Source organism: Lepidochelys olivacea, assembly GCF_965140295.1.
Source record: "Lepidochelys olivacea isolate rLepOli2 genome assembly, chromosome: 1".
Taxonomy (NCBI): domain Eukaryota; kingdom Metazoa; phylum Chordata; order Testudines; family Cheloniidae; genus Lepidochelys; species Lepidochelys olivacea.
Window position 1 is genome coordinate 280,908,717 of NC_140411.1, and position 27,068 is coordinate 280,935,784.

At 41.4% G+C, this 27,068-nt stretch overlaps 1 protein-coding gene across 1 annotated transcript in view; it reads right to left on the minus strand.

Moving 5' to 3' along the window:
- The window catches only part of OTOGL (otogelin like), a gene marked incomplete at its 5' end in the record, with an annotated part of 129,145 nt that overhangs the window by 8,652 nt on the left and 93,425 nt on the right, over positions 1-27,068 (minus strand). The window contains 13 exons of the mRNA XM_084634033.1: positions 1,207-1,326; positions 3,569-3,673; positions 6,992-7,170; positions 9,227-9,290; positions 10,903-10,943; positions 11,030-11,134; positions 11,849-11,950; positions 12,794-12,901; positions 13,248-13,352; positions 15,301-15,513; positions 17,740-17,925; positions 18,307-18,448; positions 22,847-23,061. Coding sequence (XP_084490159.1) covers positions 1,207-1,326; positions 3,569-3,673; positions 6,992-7,170; positions 9,227-9,290; positions 10,903-10,943; positions 11,030-11,134; positions 11,849-11,950; positions 12,794-12,901; positions 13,248-13,352; positions 15,301-15,513; positions 17,740-17,925; positions 18,307-18,448; positions 22,847-23,061 — 1,685 coding nt within the window. The remainder of the gene's footprint in view (positions 1-1,206; positions 1,327-3,568; positions 3,674-6,991; positions 7,171-9,226; positions 9,291-10,902; positions 10,944-11,029; positions 11,135-11,848; positions 11,951-12,793; positions 12,902-13,247; positions 13,353-15,300; positions 15,514-17,739; positions 17,926-18,306; positions 18,449-22,846; positions 23,062-27,068) is intronic.

A 27,068-nucleotide genomic window follows, 5' to 3' on the forward strand; every position in this document is an offset into this window, starting at 1 on the left:
TACTAATACCGTACAAAATATTTTTTTTTAAACTTACAGTATTGGTTTTCTATATTGTTATAGAGAAATCACTGAATATGTTGATCAATTTTTCAAAAATGAGCACTTCAGGTTACCTTCCGAAATCCATATTAGCTCCTAAATTAACCTAACCTGATTTTCAAAACTGCTGACCAACCTCAACTCTCACTTGAGATCAGTGCTGAGCACTTCTGAAAATCAGGTTGAACTGATTCAGAAGGATAATTTTAGGAACACATTCTGGAAAATCTTGGCCATTATTATTAAAGAAAGACCCTAACAGAATGTGATGAAAAAGCTCCGGAAATAAGAAAATGTTTTTAACGGTGTCAACGTTACTTTATGATAAGGTGCTTTATTTGGGATAGACAGGAGAGTAGCTCTGTGCCCTTTCTAAATAGCATGTAACACATTTATAGATCTTGTGCAGAATTTGAAATCAGTACTCAGGACAGATACTGCAATGTATTTTTAGGAGCATTGCTTGAACAGCCACAAGTGCAAGAACTAGAATGTACAAAAAACAGAATAATTAATTAGGATAAAAGCAAGAAACCTATATTCCCTAAACAACAACAACAAAAGTGTGTGTGTGTGTGTGTGTGTGTGAAGTATCTTTGAACTATAGTTATTTGGTTTATATATGTTAATTTTTAGGTAGGTACACTAAGTAATTTGTAATCTTCATGAACCAGAGCTATTTGTTTCACGCAGAGCACAAAGTCAGCAAGCCTCTTGAAGTGTTTCTAATCTTTGTTCAATTTATGGCATTTTGAAACTGTGCTGCTGCACATTTATCTGCAAACTTGCTAAGTGGCATGAAACAGCTTATTTCATTTATGTGTTTATAAACTCTGTGAATTATAGGTCCTATTCAGAACTCTCTGCTCAGACAAAAGGAAAGGTAGTAAGAACCCTATAAGAGTGCAGCTTAATACCAATCAAACAAAATTTTGAAAGTGCACATTGTTTGGGATGTATGATATAACCCTAAAAACAAACAGAAGAATAGTACATAAGAACATTAATTGCTCATTTTAAAGTTGTTACTTACCAAATTTTTTTTAGATTAATCATTCTATGGAAAGTATAATATGGTTGTCAGACCCATAATGGTTCTGAAATGAATGCCAAGCTCCAAAACAAAAGATTAGTTATTACGATTTAAAATCACAAAGTACAAACCTTTGTGCATTCAGTCTCATTAAAAGGGGGGCAGACAACACTAGATCCCAGTATCATAGCACCTACAGCAGTCTTTGCACACTCATATTTGGTGCAATTGGAGGCCCAGGTGCTTCCCTCCTACAAATACAAAACAAAAATACCAGAACAGACAGCAAGTTACAGCGGCACTGACACTAGAATATTGCTTAGTTATAAAGGTGTTATTTCCACATGTAGCCACTAAGATAGTGGACAGACCCTGCACTCTATTCCTCGCCAATGCACCAGCTGGAAGGAAAAGAGCCTGCACCAGAAAAAGGGCTGGTGCAACTTACTTCCCTGTGAATCAGAGTGGAAACTGAATTACGACTCAGAATCAGTAAGAGTCATAGAGTTTAAGGCCAGAAGGAATCACCAGATCATCTACGCTGATGACCTGTAGATCACAGACCACCAAAATCACCTAGCACCTGCACATTAAACCCAGCCACCAAAATTAGATCAATGCATTATCGTCCACAGGAAGAGAATAGGAGGGACCAAGATGCTTCAGTGCCTGAGGCTCCTGCAACGGCAGGGAATTGATTATGCCAGATATACATAGATAATCCCAGTAAGTGATTCACACTCCAAACCGCAGAGGAAAATGAAAATACCTCAAGGTCACTGACTATCTGACCTGTGGGAAAATTCCATCCCAATCCCACATATGGCCATCAGTTCGACCTTGAGCACATGAGCATGAACCAGCCAGCTAAGCATGTGAGAGACAGACTGTTCAGTGCCATTTCAGAGCACTGGCCCCCCTTTCCAGTGTCCCATCTCCAACCATTTCTGATGCTTCAGAGGAAGGAGACTAAAAACAAAACAAAAAACCCAAACCCAGAATACACTGGGAAAAGGTGAAATCCCTTCCTGATATCCTGCAGGTGACCATGAAGGATGAGCTGTAGGAACATATGAATATTAATCTTCTTAATATTATTAATCTTTCATTTATATCACACCTGTGATCCCAAAATGCTTTACAACCTCTCCAAAAAGTATATAGTACAGGAATCACTAACACCAATCACTGGAAGGCAGCCACTGTTTTGTGTTCTGAGCCTCTACCAAAAACCATAATAGTAGCCATTGACCCAATCCTCTCTTTACATCTCAAGTTGGCAAGTTTGCTTAAGTGTTTGAACAAGAGCTTCCCTGACATCAATAATATGTCCAGTATCTCTTAGGGAGCCTGATTTTCAGGTGTGCTGAGCACCCACAATTCCCATTGACTTCAGCTGACGTTGTGGGTGCTCTGCACTCCTGAAAATTGGGTGCCAACGGCTAGCTCCACAAAGGCACTTGGGCTTTGCAATGCTAACTTTTAGGCACACTGCCACCCAGTGTAGTCAAGTGCCTAAGTCCAGGTTTGAGGGAGGCACCTATCTAAACCTGGGATTCACAGCTGTGAACCCTCTCCTGGAATTAAGTGACTAGGCCAGGTCAGCCTTTTCTCATGAAAAACCAAAGAGAATGACCCCATGATAGCCAATAGCCCAGTGATTAGGGCACTTGCATGGATGTGGGAGACCTATTTGCAATCCCCTGCTGCAGAGCAGAACTTGAATTTTGAGTCTTCTATATCGGAGGTATGTGCCCTAGCCACCAAGCACCTGGGCATTCTTGGCGGCAGGGCTTGCACGATCTCCTGTTCAAATTGTTCCACTTTGTATAAAACACTAAAGATTCATGGGAGGAGGCATCTGAACTTAGGGCTCCCACATCCCAGAAAAGTGGCCAAACCACTAGGCTTCAGAGTCACTCTCACTTTTTGTTTCTCTGGCCAAAGGAATCTTTGCATTCTCAGAATGCCTACTTGATCGGGACCCACAGACAAGAGGGGGGAAAGCCTCGTTTGAGAATCTCACCAGGGCTTAGCCACGAGCTATATTGTCAAGCTGTTCAGCAGTGGCAGGGCATAGGCGCATGCACAGTGGTGATAAGTTAGGCACCTAGGGGACTTTACTGGAAAATGTCAGGTGCCTAGGGAACTTAGGTGCCTACAGCATTAGGCAGCAGGCAAGCAGGGATTCTGAGGACTCACTGATGCTTAAATGTTGGACTTATATGCCTATCTGCCAATTTAGGCAATTTATGCATTTAGCCCCAGGTGGTTAGTTCAACTTCTCTGCTCCCCTATATTTGCTGGCTGAAGACAGCCAGCCATGTGGATATAGCTATATTGAACACCACAACTGTCCCTACTGACAGACCAAAAGTAGGAATGTGAGAAATGATAATACAAGAACCAGCCAGAAGATGTCAGTTAGATACTTGAATAAAGTCATATGTGCTACTGATACTGTTATTTCCTCCAGCGTCCAGAGGCACTTACTTCATGCACAGATAGTGTTCCATTTTCAGTATAGAAAGCACAAGACACATTTTGGCAGGTTCCACAACAAACATGATGACTGGGAGAAGGAATGTATATTTGATGCTGTTAAAAAGAAAAAAAAATTAAATGAACCCTTTTTTTTTTTTTTACACATAGGTCATTAATTATAAGTGAGTGTGGGGGTTTCCTTGTCTGTGTTCTCTCTCAATAGAGACGGTCCCAAGTCACAAAGTTTGGATGTGTATCGACATCCAAATTCTCCGAAATGTTAGGCAGGGATATGATCTGGTGTTTTGATTTAGGCCCATCTCTATTTCTGAGAGGTTACATAAACTTAGAACTTTATTTTCTGATGAACCATATGGTCTTTGCCTGTTCCTCAAATCTTTCTGAGTAACAGCCGTGTTAGTCTGTATTCGCAAAAAGAAAAGGAGTACTTGTGGCACCTTAGAGACTAACCAATTTATTTGAGCATAAGCTTTCATGAGGGGGAGGGCGGGGGGTGAGAAAACCTGGATTTGTGCTGGAAATGGCCCAACTTGATTATCATACACATTGTAAGGAGAGTGATCACTTTAGATAAGCTATTACCAGCAGGAGAGTGGGGTGGGAGGAGGTATTGTTTCATGATCTCTGTGTATATAATGTCTTCTGCAGTTTCCACAGTATGCATCCGATGAAGTGAGCTGTAGCTCACGAAAGCTTATGCTCAAATAAATTGGTTAGTCTCTAAGATGCCACAAGTACTCCTTTTCTTTTTTCAAATTTTTCTATATTCTTAGTTAAATGAATGAAGTCCATTTTGACCATTAAAACATGGCATACCAAAATGAACAAACAATATAGGAGATCTATTTTGGTGAGATATATTTACTTTTTATGATACACATTTACAACATAAGATCGCAAGAATGAAGACAAGTGGCTAAGAAAGAAAGCTGGGAATCAAATCTAAGAGAAAATGTGTCATTTATTAAAAGAGTAAAGAAGTGACACCATGGGATAGGAATCCCATCCCACAAGGAAAAGGGAAAGTGTCCCCATGGCATATTGTCATTTTTACTTAAATTTGTGCAATATGTGACCACTGAAGCCTCTGGAAGTATGAATAATAATTCAAAAGCATCAAACTTAGAGAATTTTAATATTTACAAAAATCATCTTCTTCCACTTCCTACAAAAGAAACCACAAAAGAAATTCAACCCACTCAAGCAACCTCCCTCAAGGAAAAGCCTAAGCAACTCAGGAAGCTTTACAATGTGCCCTGGGGGGGTTGTCAAAACAGCAAGAAAAGTGAACCCAAAGCGGACATCTCTTCATCGAGAATATCCTCTGTTCCAAGAGGAGTAGCACAGAACTCACAGCCCATTGAGAAGGTGGATTAAGGTGGTATTAAGCTACCTTTGCATCCTTCCAATCCTGAGCTGCTCTGAGACCCCAGCATAATTTATGCAGTCCTGGAGGCCAGTTTAAGTTACGGCTTCCTCCAAGGGACATTCTATGGTTTTCAGAACTGCCCAAAATCTCCACAGTCCTATGTGCTGTGGCCCTGCACTTGACACACTCCTCTTGCTCCTAGCCTGCCTCCTGGCACACCCGCTACACACCCAGGCTTATGAAGGGGTCCCTGGAAGGCAGCTTTACAAGGGAATTCTTCCTAACTGGATACTTGGCTTTTTAGGACCCTTTTACACTTTTCCAGCCCCTTTATCTGGCCTAAAGGGGCTGGAACAGGGGTGAGAATCTTACCCTTTGTTTCTAAGATAGCTAAGGCCATGTCTGCACTTACCAGGGATTGACGCTGCTGCGATCGATGCAGTGGAGGTTGATTTAGTCACTAAATTGACCGCAGAGTGCTCTCCGATCAACTCCGGTACTCCACCGGAATGAGAAGATTAAGGTAAGTTGATGGGAAAGCGTATCCCATTGACGCAGCGCAGTCTAGACACCACAGGAAGTTGACCTAAGCTACGTCGACATCAGCTACTTTATTCATGTAGCTGGAGCAGCGTAACTTAGGTTGACTTACCACAGTAGTGTAGACAAGGCCTAAGACTCAAACTTTAAAAGTTCTTCATATCGTGGCAGTATTAATTGTTGACTTTTTATTGGCAATTACAATAGCTCAACATCTATAATTTCCACAAGAAGCAAACTGGCTATCTATATGTACGCCATAGGATACACATATGCTTTACTAGAGAAGCATCACTAAATAATTGGGCAACAGTTTCCTTCCTATATAAGCTGAAGTTTCTGAGTGGGCTTCAAGAATAGCCCCATGCAGAGTGCACTGGAAAAGTCTGTCTTATGTCCCAAATGACATAATGTTCAAATATGAGAAAATGTAGTCAGAGGAATGGTTTAAAATTCTTTAGCAGAAATAAGCTAGTGTCTACATTTTAAAGGTTAAATACTTCACAACTAAGGGCTGTCTATGCAGCACCACGGTCCAGACCACAGGGTGTGATTTGTAGAGCACTCTAAGTGCCCCATGTAGACCCTACTGTCATGGACTAAAAGGTACCGAGTTCACTTTAATGTAGTCCCTGACCTTTTAGTTCATGTCAGCAGTCGACATGGGGCAGTTTAGAAGGCTCTGCAAATCACAGCCCCATAGTCCAGACTGCAGCACCATGTAGACAAGCCCTAAGAGAAGACCCCTAACCAAAACCCCAGATCTGAATGCTCCATGAACTTTCAGAAAGCGGATAGGGATCAATATCCATTTCTGAAATTTTGCAGTTCAGGTCCATTTCTGCTTACAACTTGCAAGCCATTTGCAGCCTAACTGTTAGCCAGATTCCCCAATATTAATCTATATTTTTCCTCAGGCCTGCACTTTCATTTACTCTTCAATTTCCTGAACACTAGAGCAGGCAAAGTATATCTGCTGTGTGCTGTACAGTAGGCAATGAAATTTCTTATCTGTCTTGTTTGTCATATACTTTGGAGTGAAGACTTGAATTGAATGTAAATATTTCCCACTGAACTGGAACCCAAGTGGCGAATACTGTATCAAAGTTATTACTTCTCTAGTTTCTTGTGCTGTCTTCACACACAGCCTGCTAAAATATGCACAGATTTCTTACCTGCTGCTTATAGCTTTTTGCCATGCAACTATTATTTTTAAATAACAGACTTGCAATTTGAAAAAAACTCTCTTTGTTCCTGGCAACTTCTGAATGTCAAAATGAAAAATGTGTTTATAAAACTTAAATAAAAAAAACCTCACTAAAGCAATATTTGTCATAGGCCACCACCCAACAAACACAAGGGTACTGCCGTTAAGCCAAGTTCTTATTATTCCATTTGCTGGATAGATGTATTGTTAAGCTTCCTCTATTCAATTGTCATAATCTGTAATTAGGACAGTTTTGTTCACAAGTTACATCAGAATGGCATTTAAAAACACTCACAGCATCACATTGTTGGGAACAGTTCACAACTGTAAAATCCATGGCATGATATCCTGTGCTGTGATCTTTTTCTTGTAAACACTGTACTGTGTAACAAAGATTTTCATCCAAATACTGAATCATAGATTGTCCAGGATTCAGCACAGTTACTTCTTGGAATACGCATACATCATCCTTTTCTGATAATAATAATAATAATGATAAAAAGAAGTGGGTCATTAGGATAATGTTTTCAATTAAGCAAATTATCAGAATCTCATTCAAACAACTAGGACAAGATCCAGCACTTTGTGACAATTTTGAAGTTTACTGCTGCAAGTAGGCATCGTTCAAAGCAAGACCCTTGACTTCCCATCCTGGGGACAAATTCTATGTTCCTTTACATCCAGTGCAATCCCACTTACTTTGATAGAGTTCTATGGAGACAAAAGTCAGTGCTGAATTTACCCTCTGCACTTTAAATATGCCACATTCAGATGTGTATACACCTCTACCCCGATATAACGCTGTCCTCGGGAGCCAAAAAATCTTACCGCGTTATAGGTGAAACCGCGTTATATCAGACTTGCTTTGATCCACCTGAGCGTGCAGCCAGCCCCCCCCCCCCCGAGCACTGCTTTACAGCGTTATATCTGAATTTGTGTTATATCAGGTCGCGTTATATCAGGGTAGAGGTGTATTTAGTTGTGGGAGAGCTTCCTAGGCAGGAGGCAATGTGCTCTTCCCAAGCATGTGGGGCACTGCTCAGGACATATAGGGAAAAGAAAAAGTTACTGGGATGGATTTTAAGCAACAGCCTGCAACTGTATTCACTTACAGCTGGATAGGGGTAGTATACACCCATCCATCTCCCACATCAGCCATTTAGCTGGGTCCAGTGCAAGATTACAGGGCTCCCACCAGATAACCAAGAACCCAGGGTAGACCCTTCAGTCTACCTCCTCTCATCCTCACCTCCTACCTTACAAACTGAGCAGAGTACCAACACAGGGACCTTGGTCTGCAAAGATTTCAGGCCTCCCCTTCTTACAGGCACAAGGTCCACCAGCAAAAATCCCAGGTCTCATTTGCCTCTGGGACGTAGCCCTTTTAGCTTTTATCCATACTGGATACTAGCTGCAAGCTGAAACAAACTGAAAATTCCTATATTATCCTTTAATATCAGACTTCCAAATGCCATTCTTCTTCATCCCAACTGCAGGTCCATAATGCTTTGAGGAAGGCAAAAAACACACCAGATCTCTGCCACTTTGGCTCATCCGGAAAAAAATTCCTCCCGTATCCCATAGCCAGGCGATCAGTCACACCCGTAGCAGCCTGGAAACACAGCTCCCTATCTACATGACAGGGAGGAAGGGCAGAGCAGCTGAAGAGCCAAGGGGGCTCCTGAAGGCTAAGAAAAAGTTTAAATTATTTTAGGGAGGGGCACAGGAGCCAATCAGCTCTCACTCTTCCCTCCTGGCTAACCAATGGGATACAACAAACTGGCGCCCAGGTCTGGCATTTTGGGGCATGTGCTCCCCACCTTCCCCCTCTCTTCCAGGAGCAATGCATTCCTTTTTCTGGTCCAACCAATTATGTCCCTCCTAACCCATTGAGATGGGTGAGGGGGCATTTCTCCCTTAATCTCCCTTCTGGGAATAATGTATTCTGCCGGCAGTCTAACCAAACATTTCTCCCACAAGTCCCTCTGCCCCAAGACAGGGGGGTAGGGGGGAGATTTTTCCCACTCATCAATCCCATATTTGGGGCTGGTAGCTCAGTATCAGCACATACATGAAAGATTTGTGTCCATGTTTTACACTTGATTTGGAATTTAATTGTTAAACTGGATGGGATGGGGACTTTCCTAGTATTTGGAAGGAAAAGAAACCCTGCAACATAACACCGCTTAAAAAAAACAACCCTTGAAAAGCTATAAAATGCACTACATAATGTCAATTATATTCCTGGGCTGGGGCTGAAGTAAGTCTTCATATTTTCTGCATTTCTCTAATATTTAACACTGTGCTAATCTAATGATACATATATTTAGTCTGCAAATCACAAAAATGTAGCCTTTCGCCAATTAAATGTCTATCTTTAGAATTAACATTGAGACATTATACACTGTAGATATAAAGTCACTTTAGCGTTTCCACTTTAGAAGGCCAGTGTTGGCCCATTGCTGCATTACTTGTGTGCTTTTGTTTAGTAAAACAAAAATTAATAAGGTTAAAAAGAAAAAAAAATTACCACAGATGTACTGCATGCATCCACAAGCACTGTAAATGCTGTCGTCTATTTTTTGAACCTCTCCCTGTGTAGCAAGAAACAGTTTCAGAGTCAAATACATCAAACACAACTTATAAAGCTTACAAGAGACACCCTTCTCTTAAAACATACAAAACTACTGCCACTCCAGCCTAAGCTTTGAGAAAGAGAAAATCACAATCCATTAGAATAGACAGTATGGTTGCCAGATGCATTACTGTTAACAACAGCTAAGTGGTACACTTCCTTTTGGTCTGAAGATAATGACAGTGTAGCTTAATGTCAGTTTGAATTAATACTGACCTGAAGAAGACCTTTGTTTTGAGATGAAACTTGCCTCTTTCACCCACAGAAGTTGGTTTGAAAAAATAATATTACCTTACCCACCTTGTCTCAGTTTTAATTAGTTTATTTTTTAAAAAATCTGTCTCTCTTTTATTTTGGATATATTTTCAAGTGATAAATCCTGGTTATTTTAATAATAAAGGTATATCTGGTCATAAAATACCACTTTGACAGCTCTGAAACCTCCTCCATGACTTTAGTTTATTGTCAAAATTCTGTACCACCGTACATCTCTTGCAAATGATTCAGAATTTGGCCTGTTATGACCTATATTACATTTCTTGCATTATATCCACATTACATGTTCCTTATATGTAGAGCCCTGCACGATACAAAATTTATATCGTATCTGTGGATATAAAGCAGATATCCACAGAGCTGCAGGGTTCTTCCAGGAACGGCAGCAGCAAAGGTTGCAGCATGTTTGGCATCCACTTCCAGGAACCAGTGCCCTGCCTGGGCAGCTCCATCAGCATGGCTGTACTGGCCAGCCCTGCCCACTGGGGCAGGCACCAGGCTCATTAGCAGCTGTCACTGGTCACACTAGTGTGTGCAAGCGGCTCGCATGCTCCTGGACACACTCACGACCAGGGATGGCTGCCATAGATATCTGCATCTGTGGATATAAATTTGGTATCCATGCAGGGCTCTACTCATCTGGGGGAAGGCATGTGATGGGAAAGTATGCCTTTCATCACAGTGATAGTTCAGAGTTACATCATTCGTTATCACGCATTTTCCAGGTTATAGCAACTATTTTGTTTAAAACAAAATAGAAAATGAGAGAAGAGGACAGTATATCTAAACTCTCATACGTTACAAAGGTCAAAGATATTTAATAACTTTCATAGGAAGCATATATAATTAACAAAACAAGCCAACATTCCTCTAGAAACAAAGCATGTTCATAAAGTTGATTTCTTTCAATAACAAAAATTAATTTTGTAACTGGTAAAATTTTAAGCATGTTGATCCTAGTCAGTATTGAACAAAGTAAGATTACATTTTCTTCCCTTCAGTTAGGTCTGCTTAAAAAACACAAAATGAAGCTTCTCCAGTGGATTGATGGTCGCAACACAGGATCTAAAATAGGGGGTTACAAGCTGGATTTGGAAGATAGGAGACAGTGTTTCAACACCTCCCCATTTTATAGTCCATGTACTGGCAAATATATGACAGGCAGTATTGATAGCCCCAATCCCATAGCCTGTGATGACAAATTCAAGGAAGGGATAGAAACAATAGCGCATAAAAAGAAAGGGGGGGTGGAATACTGGATGTTATTAAGTAACATCTAAAGAAAATTTTCTTACCACTTTACAGGTTGGTATAGTAAAATTTTCACAGCTACATTCTGAGAAGAGAGCAACAAAAATGTATCAGTCAAAAGACATTAACTTTTATTAATAAGTAACTAGTAGAAGAATGAAAAATAGTTACCACAGTGCCAGCCTGGACAACACTGTCCAGGTACTTTCTCTTTCACAAGTTGCATGTCAGCTGTGCAGTTCAGAAGAGGCACTGAACAACGGTTCTCATCACAAACTAAATGGGGGGAAATGACATGGCTCAACATGTTTTCAGCTCATATTTCCTTAGATAAACTATTCTAACAACATTGAAGGTTTTTCATAGAATTTTGTTATTATGATTTAATATTTGTTAAGGTCCAACAGCGTTCTTGACACTGTACAAGGGATAAATAGAGAGACAGGCCAAGATTTCCAAAAGTTAGCGATTTTGGTTATCTCAATTTTTGATGCCCAACTTGAATCTCCTTAAAGGGTTTTACATTTTCAAAGTCTGCTGAACGCAAATCATCTGAAAATCTTGCTCCATGAAAGTGACTCAAGTTGGGCACCCAAAATCACTAGTAGTTACAGGAGTGCTCTAGCTGTATATCTGTAAACAGTTGCTAGATAAGGTGTCAGTAGACGCTGGCTGACCAGAGGCACCGAGTCACTTCAGCAATGGTAGTGAACAACATTTCACTCCTTGTTGCAATGCTAATGCATGGGGATATCTGTGAAAACTGAAACTTCTTCAGAGTCTATTAAGGACAACCTGTGAAAGGGATGCCAGAATACTGTAATAACGTAGGACATTATACAATACTGAACATTTTATAAAACTATATTTTTAACATTTGGATAAATTCAACTTTAGATGGAAAGTGTTGAATCAGCTGAAAAAAAATACACAGCATATAATGTTTACCAGATATAGGAAAACCTTTAAATTAAAAACAGCTAAACTTACCACAGTGGTAACGAGGACAACAGGAATGCATGGTGCCAAGATCTACTGTGAGAATTTCCCCCTCATTACATAAAGGAACAGGCTCAATGCAAGATTCACAAACTAAAGTTAAAAAGAATAAACCAAATACAAAGTTTAAAATATATCATCAGAAAGTTGTTACATATGAGCTTTATTCTACCCATGTTCTTCTACTGTGCCTGCCTGCCTGCAAGCTAGCCAGCCATCTGGGTATCTAAGAAACTTTTATTGACTAACACATTCAAACAAAATAGATAATTGAAAGTAATGATACAGTAATGGATGTACCTATTACTTTGTCTAGTGTTGAGATTTATGCTCAGACTGTTGCTACATGGACTGAAAAAATGACTGTCAGTGGGCAATAATAACGAAGCTGCAGATTGAAGGCAAAGGTCACATAATTCTATAAATGAAATATGTCCAAATATTTTCAGACAAGCCCAATTTCTGTACTTGTGTATAAAATGGCATCATTCTTTAGTGTGCAGTTCAGCAGTAATATTTAAAAAAGTAACCTAGGAATAAAGGTCCTAAATTGCAAAACAATACATGCAAGTGGAATTTATAGCCAAGTGTCTGCCCAGGCCAATCCTGTGACAGCATTCTCAGGCAACCTTATCAAGTATGCAACTAGAGACCTGTCTTTTCTTATTTGTAGATAACCTAATAACAGTGGTTCTCAACCTGTGGTCCAAGTATCCCCGGGGGGTCTGCAGATACGTCTAAGGAGTCCATAAAAGACAGACTGAAAACTGACTGAACAGAATTCACCTATATATACACAGACAATAGATTTCCAAAGGGGTCTGGCACCACTATTCAAAATTTTCTAGGGGTCCTCAAATGAGAAAAGGTTGAGAACCACTGCGCTATAATATCCTGTCTACCAACAAGAAAGCTAGAATAGTAAAGGCTTCTTACCACACAGATAAGAGAAACAACAAGGATCTTCCTGTTTTGCTTCAACAATAAATTGGTCCTCTCTGCACTCTGGACGGGGAGCATTGGGACATGCTAAGGGATCACATTCTACATAAAAGACAAGTCAGTATCTCTAATAAAAAGTCACATGAATAATCCTACAATAGAAAAAGGTATTTTCCTTAATTACTTTTTTTTTTTCATTTTCTCTTCTCTTATCTAAACAAAACTAAATTGATTGTAAATCAAAACTGACAGACAGAAGAAATACAAAAAAAAAGTATAAACCCTAAGGAACAGAGCAGAAACAACCTGAGGAAGAGAGTAGAAACATTTCTCAGAAGTTATTTATGGTGATCTGTTAATACAGGCAGAATTGTCGTTTGGTACAATTACCCCAGGTAATGTAGGGATGGGAAATATGCTTTTAATCTTGTCTCCATATATCACTTACCACATTGGTATTGTGGACAGCAGGAAAGGGTGCTATAGCCTACCATCAATTTTTCACCATTTTTGCATGTTGGAATAATAGCCTCACACAAAGTCATGTTACATTCTGAAAAAAAATATGGCATATGCAAATATTCACATGTGTATGAATGTGAATAGAGATTACATTGGTTGATAACTGGCAAGTGGTTACAGGTAGCTATCTAGAGAGTGAAAATACCAGTTCAGCTATCCCATTTGCCCTCTATTTCCACAAAAATATTTCATTAAGACATTAAAAAAAGCATCTTATGACTAATGTATCAAATACTAGACCCATGCTTCTTTTGGTAAGAAACATGGACAGACAGAAAGCTAGCATCTGGCCATCAACTGACACTAAGCTGCTTTCTGGGAAAACAGTAACATGCCAATGCATGATTCACTTAGAAGAAGCAGTGGTGCAAACATGTAGAATCATGAAGATTCTAACAAGGCATTCCACTGTGCTGGCAGCTCACTGATGGAAATAGAAAATAAAATAGTTAACTACATAAGATGAAGAACAGTATTGTCATTAAGGCAGAGGACATGGGATCAAGGACATTTGGATTCAGTTCCTGGCTCTGCCAAAGTCTTCTTGTGTTTCCTTGGCCAAGTCTCTCTATCTCAGCTCCCACATGCAAAACTGTGGTCAGTCATAACATTTCCTTTGTCTCACCCTATGACTTATCTATTTAGATTTTAAACTCTTCAGGGCAGGGACTGTGGGACTACTCTGTGTACATAATAAACCTAGCACTAGCGGACAGCAATCTGTGTTTCGGCCTATCGCCAGTACTGTTATCAATAATACCATTATTTATTATTTGCACAATAGAATACGTAATGTGCAACAACTAGGGAGAATTACCTTAGGGTTTGTCTACATGGACATTTATACCATGGCAAGCTGGGGTGTGAATCGACCCCGCACTAGCCTGCTGCAGTCTAACTGTCCATGTGCACTCTGCTGATGCATGTTAACAGCTTGTAGAGCACTTTGCTCTAGTCCTCTTTGGACTCGCTCAAAGAGCATTAACAAACTGTTAACGTGCATCAAAAGGGTCCACACGGGTAGTTACCCTGCGGCAGGCTAATGCAGAGTAGATTCACACTCCAGCTTGCTGTGGTTAATTGTTCGTGCAGACATGTCCACACTCTTCTATTTAAAAGCTCAGCATTGACCCTAAGTGTGAGGCCTGTTCTATCATATCCCTTCCAAGATAGGAATAATCTGCAAACTGTTTAGGAGAGTTTGGCCTATGTAAAATTAGCCTACACTATGTCTACACTAGCACTTTTGTCATTAAAACTTTTGTCAGTCAGGGGTATGAAAAAACACACCCCTGACTGACATAAGTTACACCGACAGAAGTGCTGGTGTGGACAGCGCTTTGTCAGTGGGGGATGCTCTCACACCGACATAGCTACCATCGCTCTTTGGAGGTGGTTTAATTATGCCGACAGGAGAGCTCTTGCCCATCGGCAGAGAATGGCTACAAAGGAGACCTTACAGCAGTGCAGCTGCAGTGGTACAGCTGGGCTGGTGTAAGGTCTCTAGTGTAGACATAGCCTTAGAAACCTGAGTCCCATTTTCAAAAGCGACTAAGACAATTCGGAGCTTAAATCCCATTGATTTTCTGAGAGACTTCAGTCCTACGTGCCTACAGGTGTGCCTACAACTAAACATGTTTGGGCTTGCGCTAGAGACCAAGCACTGGGACCCCACGAGGGGGGAGGGCCCCATAGGTCAGGGTCCAGCCTGAGCCCAAATGTCTATACTGCAATTTTACAATCCCACAGCCTCAGCCCCATGAGCCCAAGCCAGCTGATGCAGACCAGCCACTGATGTTTAGTTGCAGTGTAGACATACCCTAAGTCACTTTTTAAAATAGGGTTTTCACTCTTAAGTCAATTAGGCATTTTTTAAAGTTTTACCCTGAACCCTGCCTGCAAATCAATCCATGTCAATAAATGTTTAAACACCTCCTTAGCACTCTTGTTATGGAAAATATGTTTGGCTGCATACATACCGCAAACTTTCTTTGGACAGCAAGCCCGCTCTTCAATGACATTAATGATAACTTCACCTTCCCGCTCACAGACTGGTAGTGGGTCTTCACTGCATTCAGGTTCTATAGCAATAACACTTCCATTCTCCAAACAGTTATACATACAACACCCTTTAATGGACCCATTCCAAACCTCTCCAGCAGAACGAGGCTGTCCTTCATTATCTGTACATGCTAAGGAAGAAAAATATTACATCCTTGAGACATGTATTTAGAACAGTTTTATTCCAGACTAGTACAAATAACGTGTCAGCTGGAAAGCCTCATGGCATGAAAGGATATGCAATATTTTATCAAGTATTTAATTGAAAGGTCTGCATTGTTTTCTAAAACATGATTGAGTCTGATACATTGAAAATTACTAATTTAATTGATCTATTCTATTAACAGAAACTCTAGATGGTATAGAATGCCAGCTCCACTGAATGGTATGATAGCTGATGTGCATAACACCAGAGTTCAAGTTTCTGCACATACTTCCTCTTTCCTTCTGGGATAAATTCAAGGAGTCAGTGACTAACTTTACAGCCTTGAATTGTCTGGGTCCCAGTTACATCAGAAGTTACCTCTCTAATGATACGTCCTTGTATGCAGTGTAGTTATAGCTGTGTCGGTCCCAGGACACTAGAAAGACAAGGTGGGTGAGGTAATATCTTTTATTTGTGACTCTAAAGCTTGTCTCCTCTCACCAACAGAAGTTGGTGCAATGAAAGATATTACCTCACTCAGCTTGTCTCTCTGATACCTCTTCGTGTCATTTAGGTCCTCTAAGAAGCATTTGCTGTCATAACCTAGATTTGAATGGCCTGAATCTTTCTACCTCATGCTCACAGAGCCACAAACCCTGAGTAAGTGCCCAACCTCACTTCCTTCCTTGAATCTATTTATAACTCAAAAACAATACCACAAAATAAACTTCAGCCTAAGCTTCCTACCCGTGACTGGCATTCAAAACCATTTGATCCAAATAGACACTACCATTCCCTTTACACATTGGCTGTTTTGTGGGAGAATTAAATTTAACATAAATGCAGTCATTTTGTGTATCCAGACACTATTAGCTGAAAACCAAATACCATATCATTAAAAATAATTGTTAGGACTTTGAAAGGCAAGGCCAAATAGCTGCATGATTGCAGTTTTGCTAATTAGAATGGGAGGATGAGACAGAAAGTTAACCGACCATGAAAATGGAGAGGCGTATGTAAATAGCCAACCTTGATTTTAAGTGCCCCTAACATATGTTTTGTTGTTGTTATAGCTACAAATACTAAAAATGTTTTGCTAATAAAAAATGAGGAATTTGCTAAAGCTAAAAAAATTGGTGACCCACTCGGAGTGCCTATAAGTTATGTGCACTATTTAAATTAGCTATAAAATTTAAGTACAAAAATACACTTTGGAACAGTTCAAGGAAGCTTTTCTTTGAGCAAAGACTGACATCTCCCCAAGCAGGTGGACAAAAGGAGAGCCCCTGAAAGCCTGGCTGTTGATCACTGGAAACCATCTCAAACTTTGGGTAACTATAATCTGGGATGCTCTAAACCTGTATATGTATCTGTATATGTGCGTGAGACTCAGTAAAGAAGGAGCTTTCAGTGAAATCACTCTTGTTTGTACCAATCATTTATCAGACAGAGGAGCTGTGTCCCCATTGATTTGTTCCTGACACTGCCTAAAAAAACAGGTTAAGTTACCACAGTTTTGAGTTCTAAAAACCCCAGGTAATGGAGCTAATTATATCCATTTTCCAGTATGACTCAGTGGTAATTAGTCTGAATGTTAACACAGGATTATAACTAAAACTGTCAAGGAGGATTCCAGTATTTCTAAATTTAGTTTTGTTTCAACTCAGAACAAAAGCCAAACATTTTTAAATTCTTCGACTCTGGTACAGTCTGCTTGGTGGAGTGCCCTGGAGCTGCAGACCCCAGGAACCGGGACTCCCAAAAAGCCATTAGCCTAGAAGCCTAGTCCCCCCAGAACAAGCTGGCAGGAACAGCTGCTGGCCCAAAAGCACCCGCAAATTACAAACTTCTTGAACAAAGGGTGGACACAAAGCCACTCAATATAGAGGACAGGAACTATTCCTTGTTTTCCTTCCTGGGTGTGCTAAGAGAGGGAACAAGTTGTAGAAACACAGAAAGAACATCCTACTGTAATGGTCCTTCGACCAACAATAGCAATTGCACCAAGGACCTCCACAGCTGAAAGCATGAATTTCTACAGCTTGAGCTAAAGCTTGAGCCAAGCTCCATACCTGGGGCTGTAACAGATTCACATTCTCTGGTGACTGGGCAAAGATAGGGTACATAACTTACTATGAGATGTCAATATAACCCACCAGTCAGTGGGTTATAGTAACATACCTACTCAGCCACTCTGCTCAGCTTTACTTACCACATTTTTCTTCAGGTATGCAGAGGTCAGAGTCTGTTCTATGGAGAATAGTTCCATTTTTACATACACAATCTTCTCTTAAATAGGAGCACGGGGATTCTTCATAGAACCATTTATTTAGGCATGTTTTGGCTGCACAGGGTTGCACACAAGGCTGGTATTCCTTGCCATCAGGACAACCCAGAGCTACAAGTCACACACAAAGAGGAACCAAAGTATTGCTTTCATTTTCTTATTTTCAAAGGAGAAAATATGTAGTAAGAGCAAAATGTTTATATAATAAAAAGCATATTTTTTACATTTTTAGCAACATAAATTACAAAATTATGCTTCAGGAATACACATGACTAATTCAGTCAAGATTAGAATTAAGTTATAACATATTTAATGAAAGGCATAACTTTAGAGTTTTAAGAAATTTTACCATGATTTAACAAGACTGTGACTGAAAGGGTAAATCTTCTAGCAATAATGTTAAAAAAAAATTGCTGGCTAGTATTCAAGACACAGAAATGTTGCAGTGATAGGAAATTATGTCTGGAGATAGAGTAGGTGTTATTTACTTACAACAGTAATCTGGTGTCCTCCACTTAATGCAGATATTATGTTTGTTGCACAAAGCCACATATGCAGAAAGTGCATCACATTCATAATTCCAAAAGTAGGTATTGTTGATCCACATCTTCTCACAAAAGTCTTGTGGTGAAACCTAGAATTACATTTTAATTGAGATTTAATGAGAACAGCTTTGTGTAATCAAAGTTGCTAATTAATTACAAGAAATATTACCACTGTAAGGGAAAAGAATCATCAGGAATCCCTGACTGACAGGAAGTCAATACCTTTTCTGTTTCTGATGACTATTTCTATGATTCTGCACTCTCCCCACATTAGTGTGTTCACTACTGGGCAGTTTTGTTACCGATCCTTCTTGACTTTTTGAATTTTGTTTCATTTAACTTCTATGAAGCACACAGTATATTCTATCCTCTCTGGCTCTGCCACTTTCATGTGCACATGAGAGAATAAACTTCATTCTGGCTGGCCAAGCATTCATGGCTTTGACACAATGTCAAACATTGATGCAGCTCAGAAATGGACCACACAGATTCAATGTATCGGCGCTCCTGACAGCTCTGTGAGGAGTGGTGTTCAGAACCCAATGGTTTTGTCATATATTTTGACTACCCGACCTACCTCTCAACTACTAGAAGCTGAAGACATCAAAGTGTACGAAGCAAAGACTATCCCCACCTTTTCCCTCCTGCTGCCAAATTGCTTTCCACAGCTCCCTCCTCTCTTGCCCCTGTCAGGTTTCTTCAAATGACACTTACTAAAATGTCACTCAATTTTTCTCCTCAGCCCACTCCTTCAATCAGAGTTCCCTCCATTTTCTCCCTTCAGATAGGAGCAGGGGAAAAGACAGGAAATGTCTCTGGAGCTTGAAGGAAGAAGTTGAGCTGCCCATGATGCTGCTCACAGTTGGCTGGTCTACAGTCAAGGAGATTTACAGGGAAGGGCAGAGCAGGGCAGAACAAACCACAGAGGAGGAGAGGTAGGAAAGAACAAAAATAAAATTAGGAATTGGAATCTGGACCTTTGCTCCTACTGTGAGAAAGCACCAGATGTAAAAGAAGTCTTGAGGCTTGTCAGCACAGTCCAGCAATGCGCACCAGAGGGGAGTGAGTTGTAAAGTGCTCTAAAGTATAGACCCCACTGATGTTCTCTAAAAGTATGCATTAACGTATTCCTGTTTCATGGAGTCTACATGGGGCCATAAGTGACACATGGGGTGGGGGGAAATGCAGCGTTACGTGCCCCCCAGATTTCTTCCAAGCACGGTTGAGGGTGATGTGCCTGGAAAAGGCACCAGCATTGAGCTCTCCCACTGAGCCCGACTAGGTGGCGCCCAGAGCAGTGATTTGAGACCCAGCTGGTAGCAGCTGCAGTTACTACAGTTCAACAGGTTTCAGAGTAACAGCCGTGTTAGTCTGTATTCGCAAAAAGAAAAGGAGTACTTGTGGCACCTTAGAGACTAACCAATTTATTTGAGCATAAGCTTTCGTGAGCTACAGCTCACTTCATTGGATGCATACTGTGGAAAGTGTAGAAGATCTTTTTATACACACAAAGCATGAAAAAATACCCCCCACCCCACTCTCCTGCTGGTAATAGCTTATCTAAAGTGATCACTCTCCTTACAATGTGTATGATAATCAAGTTGGGCCATTTCCAGCACAAATCCAGGTTTTCTCACACACACACAAACCCACTCTCCTGCTGGTAATAGCTTATCTAAAGTGACTTTAGATAAGCTATTATTTTAGATAAGCTATTACCAGCAGGAGAGTGGGTTAAATTAGAACAGATTCCTGACATAATTACTGGGTGCTGATATTACCACAAGAGCTCTAAAAGATCATATCAAGGGATTGGTTTGAAAATATCTCTGTTCCTCAAATTGATAGAATATGCCAGAGCAATCCAGAGCTTCTTCATGTGTAGCTCTCTTTTAGAACAATCTCCATCTGCTATTACATATTATTGTAAAACATGACATCAAAAGTAGCTCTAGAAATCAAAACTCATTTGTCTCTTGAATGCCTGCTCTGAACTGCTGCATACCACCAGAACCTTTAAATTGTGCCTTCCCTCCTCCCCCCAGAGGTGAAAGTAAGACAGTCCGGTCCGGTATACCAGCAAGAGCCGGTACACAGACAACCGTACTGGCAGGGGGCAGCTTTCCCAAGCAGGCAATTTAAAAGGGCCCTGGGTTCCAAGCAGCGGCTGAAGCCCCTGGTCCTTTAAATCGCCGCCAGAGCCCCACTGCCGGAGCCCTGGGGTAGTGGAGGCTGGGAGCCCCGGGGCTCCGGCGATGATTTAAAGGGCACGGGGCTCCCAGCAGCAGCCAGAGCCCCAGGCCCTTTAAATCGCCGCCAGAGCCCCAGGGCTCCCGGCCGCTGCCACAGCTACAACTACAATGGGGCTCCAGTGGTGATTTAAAGGACTTGGGGCTCCCGGCCACCACCGCAGCTACCGCTACCATGTGGCTCTGGTGGTGATTTAAAGGGCCCGGGGCTCCCAGCCGCTGCTACTGAAGCCAGAGCCCAGGGCCCTTTAAATCACCGCTGGAGCCCCAGGGTAGCAGCAGTGATTTAAAGGCTTGGGGATTTAAAGGCCCCAGCCCTTCTGCCCGAGGAACCCCTGCCTGCTCAGGACCACAGTCCTGCATACCGGTAAGTCCTGCCTCCCCACCATCAGCAGTTACCAGTCACCTCTGCATGGAGCAGTTAGAGAACAGCACTTCAGAATGCTCTACAATTTACATCCCTCTGGTGCACCATGTCGGCAAGCCCTTGGGAGTGGGCAAGGTTGTACGGTCATATTTCCTCTCCTCAAAACTTCTTATTTCTCTTCCCCTGCAAACCATGCCTAACCTGCCTGCATTACACCAGCTACCTCTAGTGGCAGCTGATGTATTGAACTATGTCATTACTAGAAGTACTGAAAATAAACACTGTCTGTAAGGATATCACAAGTATAGGATTCAGAGTGGTAGCCATGTTAGTCTGTATCAGCAAAAAGAATGAGGGGTACTTGTGGCACCTTAGAGACTAACAAATTCATTTTGAGAATTACCTACAAGTATAGGAGTGACTAGGCTAATGTCTATGTGACTCAGATGCTTCTGTAAGTCAGAACTGGATGCTATTACTTTCAATAGAACCATCAGGCCCTCACTCTGAGCAACATGCTTCTTGATCACGTACTAAACATTACCCTTTCTGAACAATACTTCAGTGTTAGGCTGATGCTGTGGAATCTCTGCATCCTATATGTTCTTTTCAAGTATGGCATGGTACTTTCAGGAGTGACATGGTGGTCCACACATTCACAGCTTGTCTTCACTGTTATTGTTAGCTCACATTAGTACACTCAAGTTACTCCATTCGAGCCAGGCTACTTCCAGTGAGAGTAGTCATGCTGAAGCAACACAGGCTGCTCATGAGTTGCTGGGTTTCAGAGTGGCAGCCGTGTTAGTCTGTATCAGCAGAAGCAACGAGGAGTCCTTGTGGCACCTTAGAGACTAACAAATTTATTTGGGCATAAGCTTTCGTGGGCTATAACCCACTTCATCAGATGCATGGAGTGAAAAATTCAGTAGGCAGGTATAAATATACAGCACATGAAAAGGTGGGAGTTTCATTACCAAGTGGGGGATCAGTGCTAATGAGGCCAATTCAATCGGGTGGATGTGGCCCATTTCCAACAGTTGACAAGAAGGGGTGAATATCAACAGAGGGAAAATTATATTTTGTAATGACTCAGCCACTACCAGCCTTTATTCAGGCCTAATTTGATGGTGTCAAGTTTGCAAATTAATTCCAGTTCTGCAGTTTCTCGTTGAAGTCTATTTTTGAAGTTTTTCTGTTGAAGAATGGCCACTTTTAAGTCTGTTATTGAGTGTCCAGGGAGATTGAAGTGTTCTCCTATCGGTTTTTGAATGTTACAATTCTTGATGTCTGATTTGTGTCCATTTATTCTTAGTAAGGCAACTCCCATCTTTTCATGTGCTGTACATTTATACCTGCCAACTGAATTTTTCACTCCATTCATTTGATGAAGTGGGTTCTAGCCCACGAAAGCTTATGCCCAAACAAATTTGTTAGTCTCCAAGGTGCCACAAGGACTCCTCGTTGTTTTTGGTGAGTTGCTGTAACTTGAGCTGCAATACCCCCACTGCATTACTAGCTCAAGCTTCAGCACATCCTCATCTACCCCCCGCCCCCGAGGCTGGTTAGCTAGAGTTTAAAGCACCACCAATTAGCTCAAGCTAGAGATGTGTGCGGATGGACAGGAGCTGGATTAGGGGCAAAACCTGAGGTACAGCTCAAGCTAACAATGCAGTGAAGACAAGCTCTCAGAGATCTGCGGACCAGGAGACCATCTGAGGTTACTCATGAGCACATGGAGGAGGAATTAATTCAGTCAGTATCTTGGCAAAACTCTGGAAGCAAGTGAAACATAAAAATAAATATTATACATTATATTATTATTATCAATTTAATTATTTTAGACTTGGAACTGCTTATTTCTTTGTACTTACTTTTTTGTGACATGGGACAAAAACTCTTCTGTTTAACAGCTCCATACAGTAAGTGCAGTTATCTTCAGTACAATTTCTTACTGGCCTCCTGGTTGCTACATCAACTGATTTCTCAATTTCCCAACTTTTAATAAATGCTTCAATTTCTTCCATATTTGTAATTATAGTCCTATTTTGCATCTTGAGGTCATCAACTGGGTCTCCATTGCACACACCTTAAAACAGTGCATCATATATAGTGAATAAATATAGAACATTTGTTCTTCAATTAAAGAAAAGTGCAAATGATAAGGTAATGTTAACTTTGGATCAAATCAGTTTGTAAACAAGTTTATTTGCAATAGTCTATTGCATTTGCAAAAGTTAGAATTTCCTAAATATGGTTTTAATTTTTATTGGGTACTATTGGGTACTATTTATTGGGTATTTATTATCAATAATATTTTAGTTAGACAGACGGATCATACAGTTCAATTAAAAACTTTCTCAGACATGGATTAACCAAACTGATACTACAATATTTCACAGGCAGAATGGCAAACTCACTCACATTGTACCAAATTCTGACACTCTTACTCACATTGAGTAGGACCTAATTCCACAAGTTCTATTATAAATTTAAATAAGAGTGCTTATGCAAATAACAGCTCACTGTGACAGACTGCAATATCCTGGACAAACCTTCTTGAATTAAGTTTAACATCTTTGGAGTTCATTGTATTAAAAATGCAAATATGTACTATTGTGGGATTGTATGGAATTTTTTTTTTAGCAGGAAGATACGATTAATGCAATCTCTGGGAGATATGAGGAACTTCAAAGCACAGTTTAGGACAATGCATATAAAGTGGATTTCCTAGGAAATAGTTGCGGGTGAGGGGAATGCAAATACCCACTTCAGATTTGTTGCTAATTACCTGCTCCTGGCAATCCCAGGTGAAAGACCCTTAAACTGTATAAGGGTGAACTAAACATATCACGAGTGTGCTAGTTCTGAAATGAGGCTCTTATGACCTTGTCACCACAAGAGACCCCTTTGGGAAGGTTTCAAGACTCACTTGCCAGAACCCATATTGAAGGTGGTGGGAATAGAATCTCTGGTAAGATTATTAACATCTGTATAGGTTCTTTTATTGTTTTAATATGTTTTTCTGTAGTGCTTTTACACTAAGAATAAACTAGGCTTGCATAGGAAGTGCTGTGTGGTAACTTATAACTGTGGACAGTTACACTGTTAACCCTATGAATAGAAAGTAAGCAGGCTTGCTTAGGCAGTGTCTCTTGCTCGGAATAATGAAGGGTACTGTCCAGCCTGAAGATACCCCAGTCAGAAGGGAGACAGATGGGTGTCTCCATCAAAGAGAGGCAATGGCCAGGTAGTCCAAAAGCCTGAGAATGGGAGCTCTTGCTGAACCACTAAGGGGAAACAGGTGCCCTGAACTGTGGAATTCACCGTGGGCAGGAAAGAGCTCATAATCTGGCACATTATTTGGATTTATCTCAACATTTCTAAACGCTAGAAGTTATTAAAAGTCATTTTAAAAAAATTGAATAAATTGCCTTCTTTACCACAAATACTTGTGTTACTTGATTTCTCAGTGCAGAAAGATGCATCTAACATATTTTAAAAATTAATGTTCACTATTCTCTTATGAATTTGATATTGTACGGAGAGACAACAGATGCAATTTCCATACTCAAAGATGGGTATTTTGAAATCACTAAAATACCTTCCTATAAATATATATTATACAAAGTCAACAATAAAATGGTAGAATTTGAATCTTTATGGATGGAGTTTGATTTAGCAAATAAGTAGCAGAGTTCTCTACACCCAAGGTGACACTGAATATTTTTGATTGGGGAATGGGCAGCTGGGGTTCCTATGTCTTTTTATTATTATCTAATTTGTTTGGTTGTTTCCTTTTCTTCCCAGGCCATAGAGCACTTTTTAATTTCCTCTTGAGTCATAATGGATTTTTAATTGGTGTTTACGTGTTTTTAAAGTCCTGGTAGGCATGATTTGTGTCTTGAGATCTTCCTGATATGTCTGGATGTAAAACAAATTTGTTATTCTGGTGCAATTACAGTAGCTGGATGATTTCATTATCAAACTCTACAAATTTTGCTTCATACAATTTAAACACCAAAGTCTCATTTAAAATGTGATTTAACATGCATGAACAGGTCCAGGTCCAGGTCCAGGTCCGGGTCCGGGTCCAAGCCCCCCCCACACACACACACACCTGCCTAAGAGTCTGGGAGGGAGTTTGGGTGCAGGATAGGGTTTGGGCTCTGGGAGGGAGTTTGGGTGCGGGAAAGGTGAGGGGTCAGGCTCTGGGAGGGAGTTTGGGTACGGGGTATGGGGAGCGGGCTGGGGCAGGAGGTTGGGATGCAGGAGGGGGGCGGGCTCTGGGAAGGAGTTTGGGTGCAGGAGAGGGTGGAGGGGTTGGGCTCTGGGAGGAAGTTCGGTGTGGGTTGCGGGCTCTGGGCTGGAGCAGCGGGGTGGGGTGCAGAAGTGGGTGCGGGGCAGAGCTCTGGGAGGGAGTTTGGATATGGGGTATGCGTACGGGCTGGGGCAGGGGGTTGGGATGCAGGAGGGGGGCGGGCTCTGGGAAGGAGTTTGGGTGCAGGAGAGGGTGCAGAGGTTGGGTTCTGGGAGGAAGTTCGGTGTGGGGCACGAGCTCTGGGCTGGGGCAGCGGGGTGGGGTGCAGAAGTGGGTGCGGGGGAGAGCTCTGGGAGGGAGTTTGGGTACAGACTCTGGACTGGGGCATGGGGTTGGGGCGCGGGAGAGGGTGAGGGGTATAGCCTCGCGCAGCTCCCAAAAGTGACACGCACACCCCTCTGGCAGAGGCTCCTAGGTAGGGAGACCTGGGGGGGGGCTCTCTGCACGCCACTGCCCGCAGGCATCGCCCCTGCAGCTCCCATTGGCCGTAGTTCCAGGCCAATGGGAGCTGCGGAGTTGGCACTTGGGGTGGGGCAGTGCACGGAGACACACACCCTCTCCTCCAGGGCCACAGGGACGTGCCAGCCGCTTTTGGGAGTGGCGTGGAGCGAGGGCAGGCAGGAAGCCGCCTTAGCCCCGCTATGCTGCCAGTGGTGGCAGCGCCAGGCGGGGACCCCCAGTGCTGGGAGACGCTCTGGGGAAGGTGCATGGTGGCCCTGAATATTCCTGGAGCTTGGGCACCATAGGTCCATATAACTCACCACCACTGGCTTAGTCTATATATTTTATCTGGTGGAATTAACATTGGCCTGTTATTTTGAAATTAATTCTTTTAAAAAGAATAAAATAATTTGAAGTTCAAATAAAATTCATGAGTTATATAGAGCAGTAATTGTTAAATTACATTGTGACTGGTATTGAGCAGTATTTATACAAAAATTAAAATACCTCTTTACACTTAGGATTATAATATTATCTTGTCAGTTTGAATTTGACTACAAAGAGCTAAAGGGAAGAGGAAAGCTTTTAAAACTGTGATCTGTGACTCCAGATAGGAAAATAAGAATTGGGGGGGAAAAGAGATATATTATTCAAAACTGTTCCTGTGATTTTCTGCACTAGCAACTGTTAATTATCAGTTCTTCAGAAATTGAGGAACAGAGTGTCCTCACTCTTAGAACACTTTTGCTGTAACCACAAGATCCCAGTTTTAACAAATATTTCTCCTGCAGCTGTTGTGTTTATGTGCTTCCACATCAATATTCATTACACTCTGCAGAAGTTATATCCAAATTAAATGTGTTATATGGTCGAGTTGCTGTATCAAGTCAATAACAAATTTATAGGTCACATTAGTTATGAATCTTTACTTTTTGTTCTCTTCCCTATTAAATCTGTCATGTGCCTCTTATGTCGAAGAGCCTGGAAAGACATCAATTTAGGGATGCACTCAGTACTTCATGAGGCACCAACACCATGCCACAGATAGTTTTACCATGTTTTATTTTTCCCCTTGCATTGCTCTTTTTTCCTATGGCTTGTCTTTCTGAAGACTGAAAACCAAAAAGCCCTGTCCATAAGCAGTTACCCTTGTGGATTAAGGAACCATAGCAGGCCTGGATCTGGCTCCTGCGTCTACAAGGGAATCAGCTCCTTAGCCAAACCCATAGATTTGGTAATTGCTCCCATCATCCCAGGGCTAGACCATTCCTTCCTTTACAATGGATGGGGGAGAAAGCCCTTCAGGCATTAGCATCCCTTTGCAAAGCCCATTG